Below are 23,898 nucleotides of genomic sequence, written 5' to 3'. Positions count from 1 at the left end.
GCCGATTCTGTCTGAACCTGTAAAGATTGTTTGGGAAGCTGCCGATTCTGTCTGAACCTGTAAAGATTGTTTGGGAAGCTGCCGATTCTGTCCGAACCTGTAAAGATTGTTTGGGAAGCTGCCGATTCTGTCCGAACCTGTAAAGATTGTTTGGGAAGCTGCCGATTTTGTCTGAACCTGTAAAGATTGTTTGGGAAGCTGCCGATTCTGTCCGAACCTGTAAAGATTGTTTGGGAAGCTGCCGATTCTGTCCGAACCTGTAAAGATTGTTTGGGAAGCTGCCGATTCTGTCCGAACCTGTAAAGATTGTTTGGGAAGCTGCCGATTCTGTCTGAACCTGTAAAGATTGTTTGGGAAGCTGCCGATTCTGTCTGAACCTGTAAAGATTGTTTGGGAAGCCGCCGATTCTTTCCGAACCTGTAAAGATTGTTTGGGAAGCTGCCGATTCTGTCTGAACCTGTAAAGATTGTTTGGGAAGCTGCCGATTCTGTCTGAACCTGTAAAGATTGTTTGGGAAGCTGCCGATTCTGTCCGAACCTGTAAAGATTGTTTGGGAAGCTGCCGATTCTGTCCGAACCTGTAAAGATTGTTTGGGAAGCTGCCGATTCTGTCCGAACCTGTAAAGATTGTTTGGGAAGCTGCCGATTCTGTCCGAACCTGTAAAGATTGTTTGGGAAGCTGCCGATTCTGTCTGAACCTGTAAAGATTGTTTGGGAAGCTGCCGATTCTGTCCGAACCTGTAAAGATTGTTTGGGAAGCTGCCGATTCTGTCTGAACCTGTAAAGATTGTTTGGGAAGCTGCCGATTCTGTCTGAACCTGTAAAGATTGTTTGGGAAGCTGCCGATTCTGTCTGAACCTGTAAAGATTGTTTGGGAAGCTGCCGATTCTGTCTGAATCTGTAAAGATTGTTTGGGAAGCTGCCGATTCTGTCCGAACCTGTAAAGATTGTTTCGGAAGCTGCCGATTCTGTCCGAACCTGTAAAGATTGTTTGGGAAGCTGCCGATTCTGTCCGAACCTGTAAAGATTGTTTGGGAAGCTGCCGATTCTGTCTGAACCTGTAAAGATTGTTTGGGAAGCTGCCGATTCTGTCTGAACCTGTAAAGATTGTTTGGGAAGTCGCCGATTCTGTCCGAACCTGTAAAGATTGTTTGGGAAGCTGACGATTCTGTCTGAACCTGTAAAGATTGTTTGGGAAGCTGCCGATTCTGTCCGAACCTGTAAAGATTGTTTGGGAAGCTGCCGATTCTGTCTGAACCTGTAAAGATTGTTTGGGAAGCTGCCGATTCTGTCTGAACCTGTAAAGATTGTTTGGGAAGCTGCCGATTCTGTCCGAACCTGTAAAGATTGTTTGGGAAGCTGCCGATTCTGTCTGAACCTGTAAAGATTGTTTGGGAAGCTGCCGATTCTGTCCGAACCTGTAAAGATTGTTTGGGAAGCTGCCGATTCTGTCTGAACCTGTAAAGATTGTTTGGGAAGCTGCCGATTCTGTCTGAACCTGTGAAGATTGTTTGGGAAGCTGCCGATGTGGAAAGAAAAATGTTATCTAGTTGTATAATGTCGCTAGTGTCTGAGCATAGGGCTGCGCGGGATGACCAAATATGTGTATCGCAGTATTTTTGTAACCTATGGCGGTTCCATGGTATATAACGGTATCTCCCCCCCCCCAAATTAATTATAAGCCCAGCGCTGCGCTGTCCCCATCGGGGTAAATACTCACATCACCCGCAAGCGCTGCTCTCCTCCTCCTCCGCCGGCGCTGACACTCTATAGTATAGAGTCTATACTGTATCCCTATTCCCGGGCTGTAAAAGGTAAACAAAATAAACTAACGCACGTTCCGACGTCGGCCTTACGCTGGGGACGGGAACGTCGGACAGCCGTCAGCCATGTTCCGCCTCGGCCGGTGATAGGTTGAGCGCACGGTCATGTAAAATGCCGGCTTCATACATGACAGTGCGCTCAACCTATCACCGGCCGAGGCAGAACATCGCTGCGCGCAGTGATAGGCTGACGGCTCTCCGACGTTCCATTCACTAGGAAGCAAGTCCGGACCGACGGGGAAGGTGAGTTAAAGTTTATTTTATTTACCTTTTGCAGCCCGGGCATAGGCATATAGTATAGAGCAGTGGTCTTCAACTTGCGGACCTCCAGATGTTGCAAAACTACAACTCCCAGCATGCCCAGACAGCCGTCCGGGCATGCTGGGAGTTGTAGTTTTGCAACATCTGGAGGTTGAAGACCACTGGTATAGAGTGTCCGCACCGGCAACAACAAACAGGAGGTATAGAGTGTCCGCACCGGCAACAACAAACAGGAGGTATAGAGTGTCAGCGCCGGCGGCCACAACAAACAAAAGGTATAGAGTGTCAGCGCCGGCGGCCACAACAAACAGGAGGTATAGAGTGTCAGCGCCGGCGGCCACAACAAACAGGAGGTAGAGAGTGTCAGCGCCGGCGGCCACAACAAACAGTAGGTATAGAGTGTCAGCACCGGCGGCCACAACAAACAGGAGGTATAGAGTGTCAGCGCCAGTGGCAACAACAAACAGGAGGTATAGAGTGTCAGCGCCAGCGGCAACAACAAACAGGAGGTAGAGAGTGTCAGTGCCGGCGGCCACAACAAACAGGAGGTATAGAGTGTCAGCGCCGGCGGCCACAACAAACAGGAGGTATAGAGTGTCAGCGCCAGCGGCAACAACAAACAGGAGGTATAGAGTGTCAGCGCCAGCGGCCACAACAAACAGGAGGTATAGAGAGTCAGCGCCAGCGGCCACAACAAACAGGAGGTATAGAGTGTCAGCGCCAGCGACCACAACAAACAGGAGGTATAGAGTGTCAGCGCCGGCGACCACAACAAACAGGAGGTATAGAGTGTCAGCACCGGCAGCGGCAACAACAAACAGGAGGTATAGAGTGTCAGCGCCGGCGGCCACAACAAACAGGAGGTATAGAGTGTCAGCGCCAGCGACCACAACAAACAGGAGGTATAGAGTGTCAGCGCCGGCGACCACAACAAACAGGAGGTATAGAGTGTCAGCGCCGGCGACCACAAGAAACAGGAGGTATAGAGTGTCAGCACCGGCAACAACAAATAGGAGGTATAGAGTGTCAGCGCCGGCGGCCACAACCAACAGGAGGTATAGAGTGTCAGCGCCGGCGGCCACAACAAACAGGAGGTATAGAGTGTCAGCGCCGGGGGCCACAACAAACAGGAGGCATAGAGTGTCAGCCCCGGCGGCCACAACAAACAGGAGGTATAGAGTGTCAGCACCGGCAGCGGCAACAAACAGGAGGTATAGAGTGTCAGCACCGGCGACCACAACAAACAGGAGGTATAGAGTGTCAGCGCCGGCGGCCACAACAAACAGGAGGTATAGAGTGTCAGCCCCGGCGGCCACAACAAACAGGAGGTAGAGAGTGTCAGCGCCGGCGGCCACTACAAACAGGAGGTATAGAGTGTCAGCGCCGGCGGCCACAACAAACAGGAGGTATAGAGTGTCAGCACCAGCAGCGGCAACAACAAACAGGAGGTATAGAGTGTCAGCGCCGGCGGCCACAACAAACAGGAGGTATAGAGTGTCAGCGCCGGCGACCACAACAAACAGGAGGTATAGAGTGTCAGCGCCGGCGGCCACAACAAACAGGAGGTATAGAGTGTCAGCGCCGGCGGCCACAACAAACAGGAGGTATAGAGTGTCAGCGCCGGCGGCCACAACAAACAGGAGGTATAGAGTGTCAGCGCCAGCGGCCACAACAAACAGGAGGTAGAGAGTGTCAGCGCCGGCGGCCACAACAAACAGGAGGTATAGAGTGTCAGCGCCGGCGGCCACAACAAACAGGAGGTATAGAGTGTCAGCGCCAGCGGCAACAACAAACAGGAGGTATAGAGTGTCAGCACCGGCAGCGGCAACAACAAACAGGAGGTATAGAGTGTCAGCGCCGGCGGCCACAACAAACAGGAGGTATAGAGTGTCAGCGCCAGCGACCACAACAAACAGGAGGTATAGAGTGTCAGCGCCGGCGACCACAACAAACAGGAGGTATAGAGTGTCAGCGCCGGCGACCACAACAAACAGGAGGTATAGAGTGTCAGCGCCGGCGACCACAAGAAACAGGAGGTATAGAGTGTCAGCACCGGCAACAACAAATAGGAGGTATAGAGTGTCAGCGCCGGCGGCCACAACAAACAGGAGGTATAGAGTGTCAGCGCCGGCGGCCACAACAAACAGGAGGCATAGAGTGTCAGCCCCGGCGGCCACAACAAACAGGAGGTATAGAGTGTCAGCACCGGCAGCGGCAACAAACAGGAGGTATAGAGTGTCAGCACCGGCGGCCACTACAAACAGGAGGTATAGAGTGTCAGCGCCGGCGGCCACAACAAACAGGAGGTATAGAGTGTCAGCGCCGGCGGCCACAACAAACAGGAGGTATAGAGTGTCAGCGCCGGCGGCCACAACAAACAGGAGGTATAGAGTGTCAGCGCCGGCGACCACAACAAACAGGAGGTATAGAGTGTCAGCGCCGGCGGCCACAACAAACAGGAGGTATAGAGTGTCAGCGCCGGCGGCCACAACAAACAGGAGATAGAGAGTGTCAGCGCCGGCGGCCACAACAAACAGGAGGTAGAGAGTGTCAGCGCCGGCGGCCACAACAAACAGTAGGTATAGAGTGTCAGCGCCGGCGGCCACAACAAACAGGAGGTATAGAGTGTCAGCGCCAGTGGCAACAACAAACAGGAGGTATAGAGTGTCAGCGCCAGCGGCAACAACAAACAGGAGGTAGAGAGTGTCAGTGCCGGCGGCCACAACAAACAGGAGGTATAGAGTGTCAGCGCCGGCGGCCACAAGAAACACGAGGTATAGAGTGTCAGTGCCAGCGGCAACAACAAACAGGAGGTATAGAGTGTCAGCGCCAGCGACCACAACAAACAGGAGGTATAGACTGTCAGCGCCGGCGGCCACAACAAACAGGAGGTATAGAGTGTCAGCGCCGGCGGCCACAACAAACAGGAGGTATAGAGTGTCAGCGCCGGCGGCCACAACAAACAGGAGGTATAGAGTGTCAGCGCCGGCGGCCACAACAAACAGGAGGTATAGAGTGTCAGCGCCGGCGGCCACAACAAACAGGAGGTAGAGAGTGTCAGCGCCGGCGGCCACAACAAACAGGAGGTATAGAGTGTCAGCGCCGGCGGCCACAACAAACAGGAGGTATAGAGTGTCAGCGCCAGCGGCAACAACAAACAGGAGGTATAGAGTGTCAGCACCGGCAGCGGCAACAACAAACAGGAGGTATAGAGTGTCAGCGCCGGCGGCCACAACAAACAGGAGGTATAGAGTGTCAGCGCCAGCGACCACAACAAACAGGAGGTATAGAGTGTCAGCGCCGGCGACCACAACAAACAGGAGGTATAGAGTGTCAGCGCCGGCGACCACAACAAACAGGAGGTATAGAGTGTCAGCGCCGGCGACCACAAGAAACAGGAGGTATAGAGTGTCAGCACCGGCAACAACAAATAGGAGGTATAGAGTGTCAGCGCCGGCGGCCACAACAAACAGGAGGTATAGAGTGTCAGCGCCGGCGGCCACAACAAACAGGAGGTATAGAGTGTCAGCGCCGGCGGCCACTACAAACAGGAGGTATAGAGTGTCAGCGCCGGCGGCCACTACAAACAGGAGGTATAGAGTGTCAGCGCCGGCGGCCACAACAAACAGGAGGCATAGAGTGTCAGCCCCGGCGGCCACAACAAACAGGAGGTATAGAGTGTCAGCACCGGCAGCGGCAACAAACAGGAGGTATAGAGTGTCAGCACCGGCGACCACAACAAACAGGAGGTATAGAGTGTCAGCGCCGGCGGCCACAACAAACAGGAGGTAGAGAGTGTCAGCGCCGGCGGCCACTACAAACAGGAGGTATAGAGTGTCAGCGCCGGCGGCCACAACAAACAGGAGGTATAGAGTGTCAGCGCCGGCGGCCACAACAAACAGGAGGTATAGAGTGTCAGCGCCGGCGACCACAACAAACAGGAGGTATAGAGTGTCAGCGCCGGCGGCCACAACAAACAGGAGGTATAGAGTGTCAGTGCCGGCGACCACAACAAACAGGAGGTATAGAGTGTCAGCGCCAGCGGCCACAACAAACAGGAGGTATAGAGTGTCAGCGCCGGCGGCCACAACAAACAGGAGGTATAGAGTGTCAGCACCGGCGACCACAACAAACAGGAGGTATAGAGTGTCAGCGCCGGCGGCCACAACAAACAGGAGGTATAGAGTGTCAGTGCCGGCGGCCACAACAAACAGGAGGTATAGAGTGTCAGCACCGGCAGCCACAACAAACAGGAGGTATAGAGTGTCAGCGCCGGCGACCACAACAAACAGGAGGTATAGAGTGTCAGCGCCGGCGGCCACAACAAACAGGAGGTATAGAGTGTCAGCGCCGGCGGCCACAACAAACAGGAGGTATAGAGTGTCAGCGCCGGCGGCCACAACAAACAGGAGGTATAGAGTGTCAGCACCGGCGGCCACAACAAACAGGAGGTATAGAGTGTCAGCGCCGGCGGCCACAACAAACAGGAGGTATAGAGTGTCAGCGCCGGCGGCCACAACAAACGGGACGACGAGGAGGGCAGCGCTTGCGAGTGATATGTAGTATTTACCCCGATGGGGACAGCGCTGGGCTGATAACTAATTGGGGGGCAGAACAGCGCTCGCGGGTCACATATGATTAGTTCCCCGATGTGGGGACAGCGCAGCGCTGGGCTGATAATTCATTCCCGAGGGGGAGGGGCCAAACCGGTATTGCAGTTAGGGTTAAAATTCATATTGTGCAGGAAAAAAATGTTGGTATTCGGTATGAACCGGTATACGGCCCTGACCTATCTGAACATACGCAAAATTATTTGTCTTTCCTTCCAACTAATTAACCCCTTAAGGATTGAGCCCTTTTTCACCTTAAAGTGGTACTCCGCCCCTAGACATCTTATCCCCTATCGAAAGGATAGGGGATAAGATGTCAGATCGCGGGGTCCCGCCGCTGGGGACCCCCGGGATCTCGGCTGCAGCACCCACATGTTGCGGCTTCCAGCAGCGCTCCGCCCCTGTGTGACGTCACGCCCCGCCCCCTCAATGCAAGTCTATGGGAGGGGGCGTGACGGCTGTCACGCCCCACCCTTAGTCATGCATTGAGGGGCGAGGCGTGACGTCACACGAGGGCGGAGTCGTGATGTCACGATCTCACGTCACCGTGGTCGGGAGCCGAAGCCTCCAGCGTTTCCGGAAGCCGCAACAGGTGGGTGCTGCAGCAGAGATCCTAGGGGTCCCCAGCGGCGGGACCCCAGTGATCTGACATCTTATCCCCTTTCCTTTGGATAGGGGATAAGATGTCTAGGGGCGGAGTAACCCTTTAAGGACTGAGCCCTTTTTTTTATTCTGACCACTGTCACTTTATACATTAATACCTCTGGGATACTTTTACAGATTATTCTGATTCTGAGATTGTTTTTTCGTGACATATTCTACTTTATGATAGTGGTAAATTTTTGTCGTTACTTGCATTCTTTCTTGGTGAAAAATCCCGAAATTTCATGAAAATTTTGCATTTTTCTACCTTTGAAGCTCTCTGCTTTTGAGGAAAATGGATATTCCAAATAAATGATATATTGATTCACATATACAATATGTCTACTTTATGTTTGCATCATACAGGAGATTTATATTATTATTATTATTATTATATACAATATATTATATTTGCATCATAAAGTTGAGATGTTTTTACTTTTGGAGACATCAGAGGGCTTCAAAGTTCAGCAGCAATTTTCCAATTTTTCACAAAATTTTCAAAATCGGAATTTTTCAGGGACCAGTTCAGGTTTGAAGTGGATTTGAAGAGTCTTCTTATTAGAAATACCCCACAAATGACCCCATTATAAAAACTGCACCCCCCAAAGTATTCAAAATGACATTCAGTAAGTGTGTTAACCCTTTAGGTGTTTCACAGGAATCGCAGCAAAGTGAAGGAGAAAATACAAAATGTTCATTTTTTACACTCGCATGTTCTTGTAGACCCAATTTTTGAAATTTTACAAGGGAAAAAAAGGAGAAAAAGCCCCCCAAATGTGTAACCCAATTTCTCTCGAGTAAGGAAATACCTCTTATGTGTATATCAAGTGTTCGGCGGGCGCAGTAGAGGGCTCAGAAGGGAAGGAGCGACAGTGGGATTTTGGAGAGTGAGTTTTTCTGAAATGGTTTTTGGGGGGCATGTCACATTTTGGAAACTACACCCCTCAAGGCACGTAACAAGAGGTACAGTGAGCCTTAACACCCCACAGGTGTTTGACGACTTTTCGTTAAAGTTGGATGTGTAAATGAATTTTTTTTCACAAAAATGCTGGTTTTCTGCCAAATTTTACATTTTTACAAGGGGTTATGGGAGAAAATGCCCCCCAAAATTTGTAACCCCATCTCTTCTGAGTATGCAAATACCCCATGTGTGGACGTCAAGTGCTCTGCGGGTGAACTACAATGCTCAGAAGAGAAGGAGTCACATTTGGCTTTTGGAAAGCAAATTTTGCTGAAATGGTTTTTGGGGGGCATGTCGCATTTAGGAAGCCCCTATGGTGCCAGAACAGCAGAAAACCCCACATGGAATACTATTTTGGAAACTACATCCCTCAAGGAACGTAACAAGGGGTACAGTGAGCCTTAACACCCCACAGGTGCTTGACAAATTTTCGGTAAAGTTGGACATGAAAATTAAATGTTTTCACTAAAATGCTGGTGTTACCCCAAATGTTTTATGTTCACGAGGGGTAATAGGAGAAAAAGCCCCCCAAAATTTGTAACCCCATTTCTTCTGCGTATGCAAATACCCCATATGTGGATGTAAAGTGCTCTGCAGGCGAATTACAATGCTCAGAAGAGGAGGAGCGCCATTGAGCTTTTGGTGAGAGAATTTGGTTGGAATAGAAGTCGGGGGGCCATGTGCATTTACAAAGCCCCCTGGGGTGCCAGAACAGTGGACCCCCCCACATGTGACCCCATTTTGGAAACTACACCCCTCACAGAATTTAGTAAGTGGTGCAGTGAGTATTTACACCCCACTGGTGTTTGACAGATCTTTGGAACAGTGGGCTGTGCAAATGGAAAAAAAAACACCTGTGGGGAGTAAGTGCTCACTGTACCCCTTATTACATTACGTGAGGGGTGTAGTTTCCAAAATGGGGTCACATGTGGGGGGGGGTCCATTGTTCTGGCACTATGGGGGCTCTGTAAACACACGTGGCCTTCAATTTCGGACACATTCTCTCTCCAGAAGCCCAATGGCGCTCCTTCTATTCTGAGCATTGTAGTTCGCCCGCAGAGCACTTTACATCCACGTATAGGGTATGTTCTTACTCAGAAGAAATGGGGTTACAAATTTTGGGGGGCTTTTTCCCTATTCTCCCTTGTGAAAATTAAAAATGTAGGGTGACACCAGCATTTTAGTGAAAAATTTTTTTTTTTAATTTTCACATATAACTTTAACGAACATTTGTCAAACACCTGTGGGGTGTTAAGGCTCACTATACCCCTTGTTACATTCCGTGAGGGGTGTAGTTTCCAAAATGGGGTCACATCTGGGTATTTATTGTTTTGCGTTTATGTCAGAACTGCTGTAAAATCAGCCACCCCTGTGCAAATCACCAATTAAGACCTCAAATGTACATAGTGCGCTCTCACTCCTGAGCCTTGTTGTGCGCCCGCAGAGCACTTTATGCCCACATATGGGATATTTCCGTACTTCCGTATTTTGGGGGTCTTTTTATTCCTTTTACCGCTTGTGAAAATTACAAGTATGGGGCAACACCAGCATGTTAGTGTAAAAAATTTTTTTTTTACACTAACAAGCTGGTGTAGACTCCAACTTTACCTTTTCATAAGGGGTAAAAGGAGAAAAAGCCCCCAAAAATGTGTAACACAATTTCTCCCGAGTACAGAAATACCCCATATGTGGCCCTAAAATGTTTCCTTGAAATACGACAGGGCTCCAAAGTGAGAGAGCGCCATGCGCATTTGAGGACTAAATTAGGGATTGCATAGGGGTGGACATAGGGGTATTCTATGCCAGTGATTCCCAAACAGGGTGCCTCCAGCTGTTGCAAAACTCCCAACATGCCTGGACAGTCAGTGGCTGTCCGGAAATACTGTGAGTTGTTATTTTTCAACAGCCATACAATACGTTTTTTTTTTCCATTTGGGGGGGGGGGGGGGACTGTGTAGGGGTATATGTAGTGTTTTACAGTGAGTTTCTCGCTGGGAGTTTGAGCTGCGGAAGAAAATTTGACGCATCTCAAACTTGCAGGAGAAAACTCGCTGTAAACCCGCCAGTGTGAATGTACCCTGTACCCTTTACATTCACATGGGGGTGGGGGCAAACCTCCAGCTGTTGCAAAAATACAACTCCCAGAATGCACTGAGAGACCATACATGCTGAAAGTTGTATTTGTGCAACAGCTGGAGGCACACTGCTACAACTCCCAGCATACCCTTTGGTACTCTGTGCATGCTGGGAGTTGTAGTTATGCAACAGATGGATGCACACTTTTTCATAGAAAAAACGTGCCTCCAGCTGTTGCATAACTACAACCCCCAGGATGCACAGACTACCAAAGGACATGCTGGGAGTTGTAGTTGGAACTCCAGCTGTTGCAAAACTACAACTCCCAGCATGCCCTTTGGCTTTGCATTCTGCGAGTTGTTGCTAAGCAACAGCAGGAGGTGAACAGGTCTCACCTCCTGCTGTATCCTGCCGCCTGCTCTGCCGGGACCGCCCCGCTGCTGCCACTGATTCTGCTGCTCCTGTCGCCGCCACCGCTCCTGAGGGGGCCCCCGCTGGACCAGAGCAAGGTAGGAGAGCCCGCCAACCCCGATCGCCACCATCTTCACTGTCCCGATTGCCGCCCAGCAGGGTCATGATTGGTTGGTCATTCCGAGCGATCAATCACGTGATAGCGATGTGGCACCCATGCCACCTCACTCCTGCTGGGTAAAGCCACCTGGATTTATTATATACCTGGGGTAACACCTCCTGGCATTATTACATACCTGGGATAACATCTCCTTGAAATATAACATACCTGGGGTAACACCTCCTGGCATTATTACATACCTGGGGTAACACCTCCTGGCATTATTACATACCTGGGGTAACACCTTCTGGCATTATTACATACGTGGGGGGTAACACCTCCTGGCATTATTACATACCTGGGGTAACACCTCCTGGCATTATTACATACCTGGGGTAACACCTCCTGGCATTATTACATACCTGGGGTAACACCTCCTGGAATTATTACATTACACAGAGGGCGGGGACACCTCTCGGGTGGATTTCTATCAATGACTCCATCTGTAGGGAACACACAGGGAATGAATACATCACCTCCTCTATATCCATCTGTAGAGAACACACAGGGATAGAACAGATTGTGATCAGATGATGGGTGTGATATCTGGTGACAGATTTCTCTATTATAACCACAGAAAGTCTCCTCCTTCTTACCCTGCTGATCGGCCATGACACTCGTCTCTTCCACTTCTTCATCTATAACCTCAACCTTAATATCCATCAGATCTTCACCCTAAATACACAAGAATAAATGTAAGTGATGTTGGGTTCAATTACTTTATGGTCATATTCTGAGGACACTTTAGGGTCATCTACCTGATGCTTCTCTGGGACATTTCCCTCTGGACAGTACTGGGAATACAGAGGGCGGGGACACCTCTCGGGTGGATTTCTATCCATGACTCCATCTGTAGGGAACACACAGGGAATGAATACATCACCTCCTCTATATCCATCTGTAGGGAACACACAGGGAATGATTAGTTTATTTCCATGTGATGATCAGATGATGGATCTAGGAGACCCTCAAAACAGGTGTCCTTATTATCAACCAATGAAAGTCTCCCCCTCCTTACGCTGCTGATTGGCCCTGAAATCCGTTTCCTCTTCTTCATCATCTATAACCTCAACTTTAATATCCATCAGATCTTCACCCTAAACAGACAAGAAAAATACAAAGGCAAATTAACTCGGCTTCAAATACCTTATGGTCTTATTTTAGGGAGACTTTAGCCTCATCTACCTGATGCTTCTCTGGGACATTTCCCTCCGGACAGTCCTGGGAATACAGAGGGCGGGGACACCTCTCGGGTGGATTTCTGATGGCATCTGTAGAGAACACACAGTGATGAAATCCATTGTATGTGATGAGATGATGGGTGTAGTATGTAGGTGACCCTCAGCACAGGACCCCTGGGGGTCCTATGGCAGCACATGAAGGGGCCCCTCTCTTTGGCCCCATATAGAAGGGTGTAACCAAGGAGTAAATGTAAAATAAACCACAGAATTATCCAAATAGACAACCCCTGGTGACCGGGTATAAATAGCCAAAGAAACCACAGAAGACGTATTTCCTTCTCTTCTCGGACATGAAGGTTGTGGGGTCAGATCTCTATACTCTGGAGGTCTCAACAGGCAGGAAGGGGTTAAGCCTTACGCCCCCCCCCCCCCCATATGTCTTCTTGGTAAGTTCTCCACCTCCAGTTCTCCTGGTTTGGTTGGTCGGGATCCATTATATATATTTTATGCTGGGACAGTGGTCACTGGTGAGATGGAATAAGGAGGTCATCAGAACGGGCTCCTCTATGGGGGTCTTCTATCTGGTGGGCTGTCAGGACACATTCTACCACATGGAGGCTCCTCATGGGCAGAGAGATGCTATTGGATACTCTATGGGGGTCTTCTATCTGGTGAGCTGTCAGGACACATTCTACCACATGGAGGCTCCTCATGGGCAGAGAGATTCTATTGGATACTCTATGGGGGTCTTCTATGTGGTGGGCTGTCAGGACACATTCTATCACATGGAGGCTCCTCATGGGTAGAGAGATGCTATTGGATACTCTATGGGGGTCTTCTATCTGGTGGGCTGTCAGGACACATTCTACCACATGGAGGCTCCTCATGGGCAGAGAGATGCTATTGGATACTCTATGGGGGTCTTCTATCTGGTGGGCTGTCAGGACACATTCTACCACATGGAAGCTCCTCATGGGCAGAGATGCTATTGGATACTCTATAGGGGTCTTCTATCTGGTGGGCTGTCAGGACACATTCTACCACATGGAAGCTCCTCATGGGCAGAGATGCTATTGGATACTCTATAGGGGTCTTCTATCTGGTGGGCTGTCAGGACACATTCTACCACATGGAGGCTCCTCATGGGCAGAGAGATGCTATTGGATACTCTATGGGGGTCTTCTATCTGGTGGGCTGTCAGGACACATTCTACCACATGGAGGCTCCTCATGGGCAGAGAGATGCTATTGGATACTCTGGAGCAGATGTGTTAGACTTCCACGTGGTCATCATCCACCTTTATCAGACACTACAGAGGAGACATCTTGGGCTTTAGCATTAGAGTTCTCCAAGGAGCTTTCATTGCTTTGAATGTCCCATTCATGAGCTGCCGGAGGACGACCGGGAAGGAGAATTTACTGAAATTGTCATTTCCTGGAGTCCGTAGGCAGCACAATATTATCCCACCCAATAAACTTCTATTGCTGCATACATTCCGTCTTCTGGTGGTTTCTTGGTTATTTATAACAGGTCACCAGGTGTTGGGAATTATTGTGTTTTATCTGTTTACTCCTAGTTTACACCTTCTGTCCGAGCCAATGAGAATCCTTTAACCCATTAGTGTGCTGACTACAGACCACAGGAATCGAAAATGTCAGGAGATTAAATGTTCCACTTTTTTTTCAACCATAGAAAGTCTCCCCTTCCTTACACTGCTGATCGGCCATGACACCCGTTTCTTCCTCTTCGTCATCTATAACCTCAACCTTAATATCCATCAGATCTTCACCCTAAATACACAAGAATAAATGTAAATGATGTTGGGTTCAATTACTTTATATTCTGAGGAGACTTTAGGGTCATCTACCTGATGGTTCTCTGAGACATTTCTCTCTGGACAGTCTTGGGAATCCAGAGGGCGGGGACACCTCTCGGGTGAATTTCTATCAATGACTCCATCTGTAAGGAACACACAGGGAATGAATACATCAGTGCTGCATAGATTTCTATGTTACTAGGTAGTGAGAGTGATATCTATATATATGTCTCTTCTTACCTTGTGGTGTGAGGGGCCGGTGATCCTCCATCATGACTATGTCCTGGTACAGATCCTTGTGTCCTTCTACATACTCCCACTCCTCCATGGAGAAATAGACCGCCACATCCTGACACCTTATAGGAACCTGACACACAATGATACCGTCATCACCAGACCCCTCCATTACTGTATAATGTCCAGCAGGGTCACCTCTCTATCACCAGACCCCTCCATTACTGTATAATGTCCAGCAGGGTCACCTCTCTATCACCAGACCCCTCCATTACTGTATAATGTCCCAGCAGTGTCACCTCTCTAATCATCACCAGACCCCTCCATTACTATATAATGTCCCAGCAGTGTCACCTCTCTAATCATCACCAGACCCCTCCATTACTATATAATGTCCAGCAGGGTCACCTGTCCAGTCATCACCAGACCCCTCCATTACTATATAATGTCCCAGCAGTGTCACCTCTCTAATCATCACCAGACTCCTCCATTACTGTATAATGTCCCAGCAGTGTCACCTCTCTAGTCATCACCAGACCCCCCCATTACTGTATAATGTCCCAGCAGTGTCACCTCTCCAGTCATCACCAGACCCCTCCATTACTGTATAATGTCCCAGCAGGGTCACCTCTCCAGTCATCACCAGACCCCTCCATTACTGTATAATGTCCAGCAGGGTCACCTCTCCAGTCATCACCAGACCCCTCCATTACTGTATAATGTCCCAGCAGTGTCACCTCTCTAGTCATCACCAGACCCCTCCATTACTGTATAATGTCCCAGCAGTGTCACCTCTCCAGTCATCACCAGACCCCTCCATTACTGTATAATGTCCAGCAGTGTCACCTCTCATCACCAGACCCCTCCATTACTGTATAATGTCCAGCAGGGTCACCTCTCTAGTAAGCAGCTCAGTGATCCTGTGGATGAGTTCTAGGATCTTCTCCTCATGTAGCAGTGAGTGAGATGGAGGCTCCGTGATGGGGCCCCGGGCCCTGCTCTGTCCTCCTGACTTATGGAGATGGCTGCTGGGGGCCACACACTCCCCCGATGTCTTCTTCACTATGGTATATTCCTGTGTATGGAGAAAGACACTAAATCCCTGGAGCAACAACCAGAAACCTCCTCCAATAACTTGTAATATAACAAGACTCAGGAAAGACATCCCGGCCCCTCGGGACTATTACACTTCTCCATAATCTCACTGCTCTTACAGGAAAGAATCCCTTCTATGTTGGGGTAGAAACCTTCTCTCCTCTAGATGTAGTAGATGCCTCCATGTTATAGTGTCATATAGATGTCATCTAATGGAAATGTCCTCCAGACCACACTCCTCCATCTGATCCTCCTGCTTCTCTCCTCCTCTTCCATCTGATCCTCCTGCTCCTCTCCTCCTCCTCCATCTGATCCTCCTGCTCCTCTCCTCCTCCATCTGATCCTCCTGCTCCTCTCCTCCTCCATCTGATCCTCCTGCTCCTCTCCTCCTCCATCTGATCCTCCTGCTCCTCTCCTCCTCCTCCTCCTCCATCTGATCCTCCTGCTCCTCTCCTCCTCCATCTGATCCTCCTGCTCCTCTCCTCCTCCATCTGATCCTCCTGCTCCTCTCCTCCTCCATCTGATCCTCCTGCTCCTCTCCTCCTCCTCCATCTGATCCTCCTGCTCCTCTCCTCCTCCATCTGATCCTCCTGCTCCTCTCCATCTGATCCTCCTGCTCCTCTCCTCCTCCATCTGATCCTCCTGCTCCTCTCCTCCTCCATCTGATCCTCCTGCTCCTCTCCTCCTCCTCCTCCATCTGATCCTCCTGCTCCTCTCCTCCTCCTCCATCTGATCCTCCTGCTCCTCTCCTCCTCCATCTGATCCTCCTGCTCCTCTCCTCCTCCATCTGATCCTCCTGCTCCTCTCCTCCTCCATCTGATCCTCCTGCTCCTCTCCTCCTCCATCTGATCCTCCTGCTCCTCTCCTCCTCCATCTGATCCTCCTGCTCCTCTCCTCCTCCATCTGATCCTCCTGCTCCTCTCCTCCTCCATCTGATCCTCCTGCTCCTCTCCTCCTCCTCCATCTGATCCTCCTGCTCCTCTCCTCCTCCTCCATCTCATCCTCCTGCTCCTCTCCTCCTCCATCTGATCCTCCTGCTCCTCTCCTCCTCCATCTGATCCTCCTGCTCCTCTCCTCCTCCATCTGATCCTCCTGCTCCTCTCCTCCTCCATCTGATCCTCCCGCTCCTCTCCTACTCCACCTGATCCTCCCGCTCCTCTCCTCCTCCACCTGATCCTCCTGCTCCTCTCCTCCTCCACCTGATCCTCCTGCTCCTCTCCTCCTCCATCTGATCCTCCTGCTCCTCTCCATCTGATCCTCCTGCTCCTCTCCATCTGATCCTCCTGCTCCTCTCCTCCTCCATCTGATCCTCCTGCTCCTCTCCTCCTCCTCCATCTGGTCCTCCTGCTCCTCTCCTCCTCCATCTGATCCTCCTGCTCCTCTCCTCCTCCATCTGATCCTCCTGCTCCTCTCCTCCTCCATCTGATCCTCCTGCTCCTCTCCTCCATCTCATGCTCCTGCTCCTCTCCTCCTCCATCTGATCCTTCTGCTCCTCTCCTCCTCCATCTGATCCTCCCGCTCCTCTCCTCCTCCACCTGATCCTCCTGCTCCTCTCCTCCTCCATCTGATCCTCCTGCTCCTCTCCATCTGATCCTCCTGCTCCTCCTCCATCTGATCCTCCTGTTCCTCTCCTCCTCCATCTGATCCCCCTCCTCCTCTCCTCCTCCATCTGATCCTGCTGCTCATCTCCTCCTCCATCTGATCCTCCTGCTCCTCTCCATCTGATCCTCCTGCTCCTCTCCATCTGATCCTCCTCTCCTCCTCCATCTGATCCTCCTGCTCCTCTCCTCCTCCATCTGATCCTCCTGCTCCTCTCCTCCTCCATCTCATCCTCCTGCTCCTCTCCATCTGATCCTCCTCCTCCTGCTCCTCCTCCATCTGATCCTCCTGCTCCTCTCCATCTGATCCTCCTCCTGCTCCTCTCCTCCTCCGTCTGATCCTCCTGCTCCTCTCCTCCTCGGTATAACCTGCCTACTTCCCGTTCTCATTGCTCCTATAACATTCCTATTGGCCCATTGGTTCCCATGATCCCTGACTGATCATATTGGGACTGATCTTCCCGTTTTCTGGTTCTTTCCTTCACCTGGAAGGTCTGGGAGCTGTTATACAGGACACTGGATTCTTCCTATTATGGATTCCCCTTCCCTACAATAAAGATGATAGAAATGTAGATGGGTCACCTCACCTCTCCGGTCAGCAGGTGGAGGATCTCCAAGGTGAAGTGTAATATTCTCTTAGTCATCTCATTCCTGTCCTTCTCCATCCTTGGGGTCATTCAGGGGAAGAGGAGACAACTGGGGTGTATTAGTAATGGCGGATAACACTGGTTATATCCCATGGAGGACAATACAACCGCCAACACCGCTACAGCCGCAGTCACCGACATACATGTGTAATACAGTCATATGGGGCGGAGCTAACACTGCACCAACACAATGTAACGCAGCTCAGCAGTGACTGTCACATATATATATCTCTATCTCCTCTGTATACAAGGTCCAGAGAATAAGGAATCTCCAACACACACAGGACCTGCAGGCATCAGGAGGAGCACAGGACCTGTGTGATGTCACCATCATGTGACCTGTGTGAGGAGAGGAAGGACCTGTGTGATGTCACCATCTTGTGACCTGTGGGAGGAGAGGAAGGACCTGTGTGATGTCACCATCATGTGACCTGTGTGAGGAGAGGAGAAAGGACCTGTGTGATGTCACCATCATGTGACCTGTGTGAGGAGAGAAGGAAGGACCTGTGTGATGTCACAATCATGTGACCTGTGTGAGGAGAGGAGGAAGGACCTGTGTGATGTCACCATCATGTGACCTGTGTGAGGAGAGGAGGAAGGACCTGTGTGATGTCACAATCATGTGACCTGTGTGAGGAGAGGAGGAAGGACCTGTGTGATGTCACCATCATGTGACCTGTGTGAGGAGAGGAGGAAGGACCTGTGTGATGTCACCATCATGTGACCTGTGTGAGGAGAGGAGGAAGGACCTGTGTGATGTCACCATCATGTGACCTGTGTGAGGAGAGGAGGAAGGACCTGTGTGATGTCACAATTATGTGACCTGTGTGAGGAGAGGAGGAAGGACCTGTGTGATGTCACCATCATGTGACCTGTGTGAGAAGAGGATGAAGGACCTGTGTGATGTCACCATCATGTGACCTGTGTGAGTAGAGGAGGAAGGACCTGTGTGATGTCACCATCATGTGACCTGTGTGAGGAGAGGAAGGACCTGTGTGATGTCACCATCATGTGACCTGTGTGAGGAGAGGAGGAAGGACCTGTGTGATGTCACAATCATGTGACCTGTGTGAGGAGAGGAGGAAGGACCTGTGTGATGTCACCATCATGTGACCTGTGTGAGAAGAGGATGAAGGACCTGTGTGATGTCACCATCATGTGACCTGTGTGAGTAGAGGAGGAAGGACCTGTGTGATGTCACCATCATGTGACCTGTGTGAGGAGAGGAAGGACCTGTGTGATGTCACAATCATGTGATCAGTATGGGGGCGGAGCTCAGTAGGGGGAGGTGCTGGATTCTTTTCTTTGTCTAAACATTTATATCCAGAGAAATAATCATCTTCCCTGGCGTCTCCGTTCTGCAGCACAATATGAGGTGTTTCTCGCCCATGTGCTCCGACGGGACCTAGGAATTCTAATAGTAAAACCAATTAAGAGCCCCCCCCCCCCCCCCTCTAGGCCATATAACTGGCTCACTTACATATATGTGGTGGTGTAGCAGTGCTGCAGGGGGCGGGCCGTGGTGTGGCAGTGCTGCAGGGGGCGGGCCGTGGTGTGGCAGTGCTGCAGGGGGCGGGCCGTGGTGTGGCAGTGCTGCAGGGGGCGGGCCGTGGTGTAGCAGTGCTGCAGGGGGCGGGCGGTGGTGTAGCAGTGCTGCAGGGGGCGGGCGGTGGTGTAGCAGTGCTGCAGGGGGTGGGCCATGGTGTAGCAGTGCTGCAGGGGGTGGGCGGTGATGTAGCAGTGCTGCAGGGGGTGGGCGGTGGTGTAGCAGTGCTGCAGGGGGTGGGCGGTGGTGTAGCAGTGCTGCAGGGGGTGGGCCGTGGTGTAGCAGTGCTGCAGGGGGTGGGCCGTGGTGTAGCAGTGCTGGAGGGGGTGGGCTGTGGTGTAGCAGTGCTGCAGGGGGCGGGCGGTGGTGTAGCAGTGCTGCAGGGGGCGGGCGGTGGTGTAGCAGAGCTGCAGGGGGCGGGCGGTGGTGTAGCAGTGCTGCAGGGGTGGGCGGTGATGTAGCAGTGCTGCAGGGGGAGGGCGGTGGTGTAGCAGTGCTGCAGGGGGAGGGCGGTGGTGTAGCAGTGCTGGAGGGGGTGGGCCGTGGTGTAGCAGTGCTGCAGGGCGCGGGCGGTGGTGTAGCAGTGCTGCAGGGGGAGGGCGGTGGTTGTAGCAGTGCTGCAGGGGGCGGGCGGTGGTGTAGCAGTGCTGCAGGGCGCGGGCGGTGATGTAGCAGTGCTGGAGGGGGGTGGGCGGTGGTGTAGCAGTGCTGCAGGGGGCGGGCGGTGGTGTAGCAGTGCTGCAGGGGGAGGGCGGTGGTGTAGCAGTGCTGCAGGGGGTGGGCGGTGGTGTAGCAGTGCTGCAGGGGGAGGGCGGTGGTGTAGCAGTGCTGCAGGGGGAGGGCGGTGGTTTAGCAGTGCTGCAGGGGGTGGGCGGTGGTGTAGCAGTGCTGCAGGGGGAGGGCGGTGGTGTAGCAGTGCTGCAGGGGGAGGGCGGTGGTGTAGCAGTGCTGCAGGGGGCGGGCGGTGGTGTAGCAGTGCTGCAGGGCGCGGGCGGTGGTGTAGCAGTGCTGGAGGGGGTGGGCGGTGGTGTAGCAGTGCTGCAGGGGGCGGGCGGTGGTGTAGCAGTGCTGCAGGGGGAGGGCGGTGGTGTAGCAGTGCTGCAGGGGGTGGGCGGTGGTGTAGCAGTGCTGCAGGGGGAGGGCGGTGGTGTAGCAGTGCTGCAGGGGGAGGGCGGTGGTTTAGCAGTGCTGCAGGGGGTGGGCGGTGGTGTAGCAGTGCTGCAGGGGGAGGGCGGTGGTGTAGCAGTGCTGCAGGGGGAGGGCGGTGGTGTAGCAGTGCTGGAGGGGGTGGGCGGTGGTGTAGCAGTGCTGCAGGGGGAGGGCGGTGGTGTAGCAGTGCTGGAGGGGGTGGGCCGTGGTGTAGCAGTGCTGCAGGGGGTGGGCCGTGGTGTAGCAGTGCTGCAGGGCGCGGGCGGTGGTGTAGCAGTGCTGCAGGGGGAGGGCGGTGGTGTAGCAGTGCTGCAGGGGGTGGGCGGTGGTGTAGCAGTGCTGCAGGGGGAGGGCGGTGGTGTAGCAGTGCTGGAGGGGGTGGGCCGTGGTCTGCACCGCTCTCACGTAGGAATTAAAGCGGACGTACCCACTGTGCTTCTTCCGATTTATCTTTTAGCAGTTTTTTTGCTCTGTTTTACTTTATAATAGCGCGATGTTTCTTTATCTCCTTTGCTTATTATATTAGCCCAATGTATTTTTGCCTCTAATCTAAAACATCTAATTTTTTCTTACCTCCTCTTGACTCTGGTCAGGTGATTTTGGAGGGGGCGGGGCTTGTGTAGGGCGGGAATTTCAAGCCTATTTAAGCCCTGCCATTACTTCCTCTCTCCCTCTGTCATCTGGATGGAGAGATTTTTTTGCAGATTTTCTGTGCAGATCTGAGAGATTAATTTATATATTTTTTTCTCTGCCTTATATTTAGGCTTCTTCTAAGGCTTTTTCTTTAGATTATAAGTATACTTGCTAATGGAATTTTCTTCCTTTTTTGTTTTTAGTTGCCATGGATTCTTCCGGCAATGCTGGGGGCGGCAAGGCCACCACCAAGAGAAAACATTTCTCTTGCAGGAAATGTGACAACCCAATTCCAGACAATTACCCTTATGCTGAGTGCAGTATCTGTAAACCCAATCCTATGGACACTGACAAACCCACTGTCAGGGATGTTGTGATTTGGGTTCAGGACTCTTTTAAGAAGCTAGAGGACAAATTAGCCTTGTCCGCATCCAAGCCTAAGAAATCCAGAAGAGATGTGGCTCCATCTCTAAACGAGGATTATACTGTACTTGACGTAGCATATCCTTCAACTGACTCTGAGGAGGAGAGATTCTCAACTTTGTTTCTCTTCTCTGAAGAGACCTCCTCCTGGGTTGAGCCACCCAAGGTAGACTTTGCAGTTTCCAGATTATCTAAAAGGACCACTCTTCCCGCTGAGGATGGATCGAACTTGAAAGATTCCATGGATAGACGCATGGAACTTACTTTAAAGAGAGCCTATTCTACGGCCTCAGGGTCTAATATGGTGGCTGCTGCCACTCATGAAGTCTCAAGAGCATTAAAAAGATGTCTAACTCAGGCCCAAGATGATATTGACTCTGGAGTCAAAAGAGACGATATCTTGGATAGCTTCAGGAAAGTCAACCTAGCCATAGATTTTTCTGGTTGATTCAGCCGCACAACAAATTACCCATGCCTCTAGAGCCATGGCCCTCTCTACAGCTGCCCATAGGGCTTTGTGGATACGCCCCTGGGGGGCAGACAATTCTTCCAAATTTCAGCTTTGCAATCTTGATTTTGTCCCAGGGAAGTTATTTGGCCCTCAGTTAGATGAGATTATGAAGGGTATGACTGACCGGAAGGGGAAAGTCTTACCCCTTGCAAGACCCACTCGTAGGATCTCCAGTAGAGAATACTCACCTCCCAGATCCAGACGTGGGCGGCAGAGTTACAGAGGGAGAGGTTCTAGAGGTCAGAGAAGAGGAGCTGGCTCCTCTAAGGAGGGAAACAAGAAACCTGACTTTTGATGTTTTGCGTCTTCCTGTGGGGGGCCGTCTTCATTTTTTTTCTTCCTGCCTGGGAACGTTTAATTCAGGACAAGTTCTTCCTATCAATAATTTCAGATGGGTATTTGCCTCTTCTCCATTAGTGCCTTGGAGAAAGGTTAATTTTTTCTCCCTAGTTGAGTTCTCCAAAGAGAGAGATACTGGAGGAGTCCATTCTGGAACTTCTTGCCCTAAGAGCAGTAGAACCAGTTTCCCCTTCCGAAGTAGGAAGGGGAGTGTACTCTCCCGTCTTTTTAGTTCCCAAACCTTCAGGCAAAAATCGGTTGATAATAGATCTCAGATATCTAAACAATTTGATTTTCAGGAACAAATTTAGAATGGAGACTATCCGCACAGTGAAGACAATGCTTCAGCAGGGGGATTTTCTAGCATCCCTGGACTTGAAGGATGCATACTTCCACATCCCCATTCACAGGTCTTTTCGGAAGTTTTTAAGGATTGCAGTGTGGGTTCAGGGAACCCTGTTGCATCTACAGTATCGAGTCCTACCCTTCGGGATCTCGACAGCCCCCTTCATTTTTACGAAGGTAGTCTCTGCCATGATGGCAGTGCTTCGCTTAGGGGGAATAAAAATTGTCCCTTAGCTGGACGAATGGCTGCTATTAGCAGAGAATTATTGACAGAGCATATTCAGATAACTCTCAGACTTCTTCACGATCTAGGCTGGGTAGTAAATCAAGAAATATCTTGTCTTCACCCATACACAAGGGGACCTTTCTTGGATTCAGAATCAATACAGATCAGATGATGCTTTATCTGTCATTAGAGAGGAAAGTTCGTCTAATAGCTGCTGTGAAACATTTACCCTGACTTCGCCAGATATCGATAAGAACCTTAATGAGGGTCCTAGGCGCTCTGGCATCTGAGACCGCTACAGTCCGAAGTCCTCAAACAATGGAACAGATGTCTAGACAGGAAGATAAGTCTGTCAGCGTCAGTTCGAGGCTCCCTTACTTGGTGGACACGCCTACAAGATGGCAAGCACTTAGAGGAGCCGAACTGGATCATACTTACCACCGACGCCTCAGGCACTGGACGGGGAGCCCATATGCTTCAGGAGACAGTTCAGGGAACTTGGAAGCAGGCAGAAAGGATGATGTCATCCAATGCCAGGGAACTGAGAGCCATTTATTTGGTCCTCCTACACTTTGCCCCTCTCCTCAAGGAGAAGCCAGTAAAGATCAGAACCGACAACATAGCGTCGGTATATTACATCAACAAGCAAGGGGGCACCAGATCAGGAACCCTGCTAATAGAAGTAGACAGGATCATATCTTGGGCGGAGAACTGGTTATCACGGATATCTGCAGTTCACATCAGGGGAACGCACAATGTGGTTGCGGACTGCCTATCCAGGGACACCACACTACCAGGGGAATGGTCACTAAACCAGTCAGTTTTTCTCCAACTAACCAGAATGTGGGGACTACCAGAGGTGGACTTGATGGCCACAAAAGTCAACGCAAAACTCGAAACTTTTTGCTCCCTATATCCGGAGGACAATCCGTCAGTAGTGGATGGCATGACCATTCCCTGGACATACCATCTAGCGTATGTGTTTCCCCCTGTACCAATGATTCCCAGGGTATTGAGAAAGATCAAGAAGGATCAAGTATCAGTAATTGCAATAATGCCATTCTGGCCCCAGAGATCCTGGTTTGCCCTACTCATGTCTATGAGTCGAGGGATTCATTGGACGCTTCCTCTCAGGCAAGATCTGGTGACACAATGAACACGGTTCTGTCACAGCCTCAGATCATACAATCTAACAGCCAGGAGGTTGAC

The 23,898-nt window shown here is 51.1% G+C and overlaps 1 protein-coding gene across 6 annotated transcripts in view; it reads right to left on the bottom strand.

Annotated features, from left to right (window-relative positions):
- LOC130302809 (zinc finger protein 665-like) overlaps positions 1-18,447 on the bottom strand; it is a 41,980-nt gene extending 23,533 nt beyond the window's left edge. Inside the window, exons 1-11 of one of the 6 annotated variants that reach the window (XM_056551739.1) lie at positions 18,341-18,447; positions 17,458-17,856; positions 15,073-15,252; positions 14,184-14,310; positions 13,995-14,086; positions 13,839-13,917; positions 12,132-12,217; positions 11,965-12,043; positions 11,705-11,844; positions 11,543-11,621; positions 11,309-11,437 (exon numbers count right to left, since the gene is read on the bottom strand). In XM_056551739.1, coding sequence (XP_056407714.1) covers positions 11,309-11,437; positions 11,543-11,621; positions 11,705-11,844; positions 11,965-12,043; positions 12,132-12,217; positions 13,839-13,917; positions 13,995-14,086; positions 14,184-14,310; positions 15,073-15,252; positions 17,458-17,547 — 1,081 coding nt within the window. In that variant the 5' untranslated portion in view covers positions 17,548-17,856; positions 18,341-18,447. Of the gene's footprint in view, positions 1-11,308; positions 11,438-11,542; positions 11,622-11,704; positions 11,845-11,964; positions 12,044-12,131; positions 12,218-13,838; positions 13,918-13,994; positions 14,087-14,183; positions 14,311-15,072; positions 15,253-17,457; positions 17,857-18,046; positions 18,105-18,340 lie in introns of those variants that run through there. The other 5 variants (XM_056551738.1, XM_056551741.1, XM_056551740.1 and 2 more) reach the window with 5 other exon arrangements.
- Positions 18,448-23,898: the final 5,451 nt, after the last annotated feature.

This window comes from Hyla sarda, unplaced genomic scaffold (genome assembly GCF_029499605.1).
Source record: "Hyla sarda isolate aHylSar1 unplaced genomic scaffold, aHylSar1.hap1 scaffold_1183, whole genome shotgun sequence".
NCBI classification, from domain to species: domain Eukaryota; kingdom Metazoa; phylum Chordata; class Amphibia; order Anura; family Hylidae; genus Hyla; species Hyla sarda.
The sequence above is the reverse complement of the archived record's forward strand: the minus strand, read 5'-3'. Positions and strand labels throughout refer to the sequence as shown.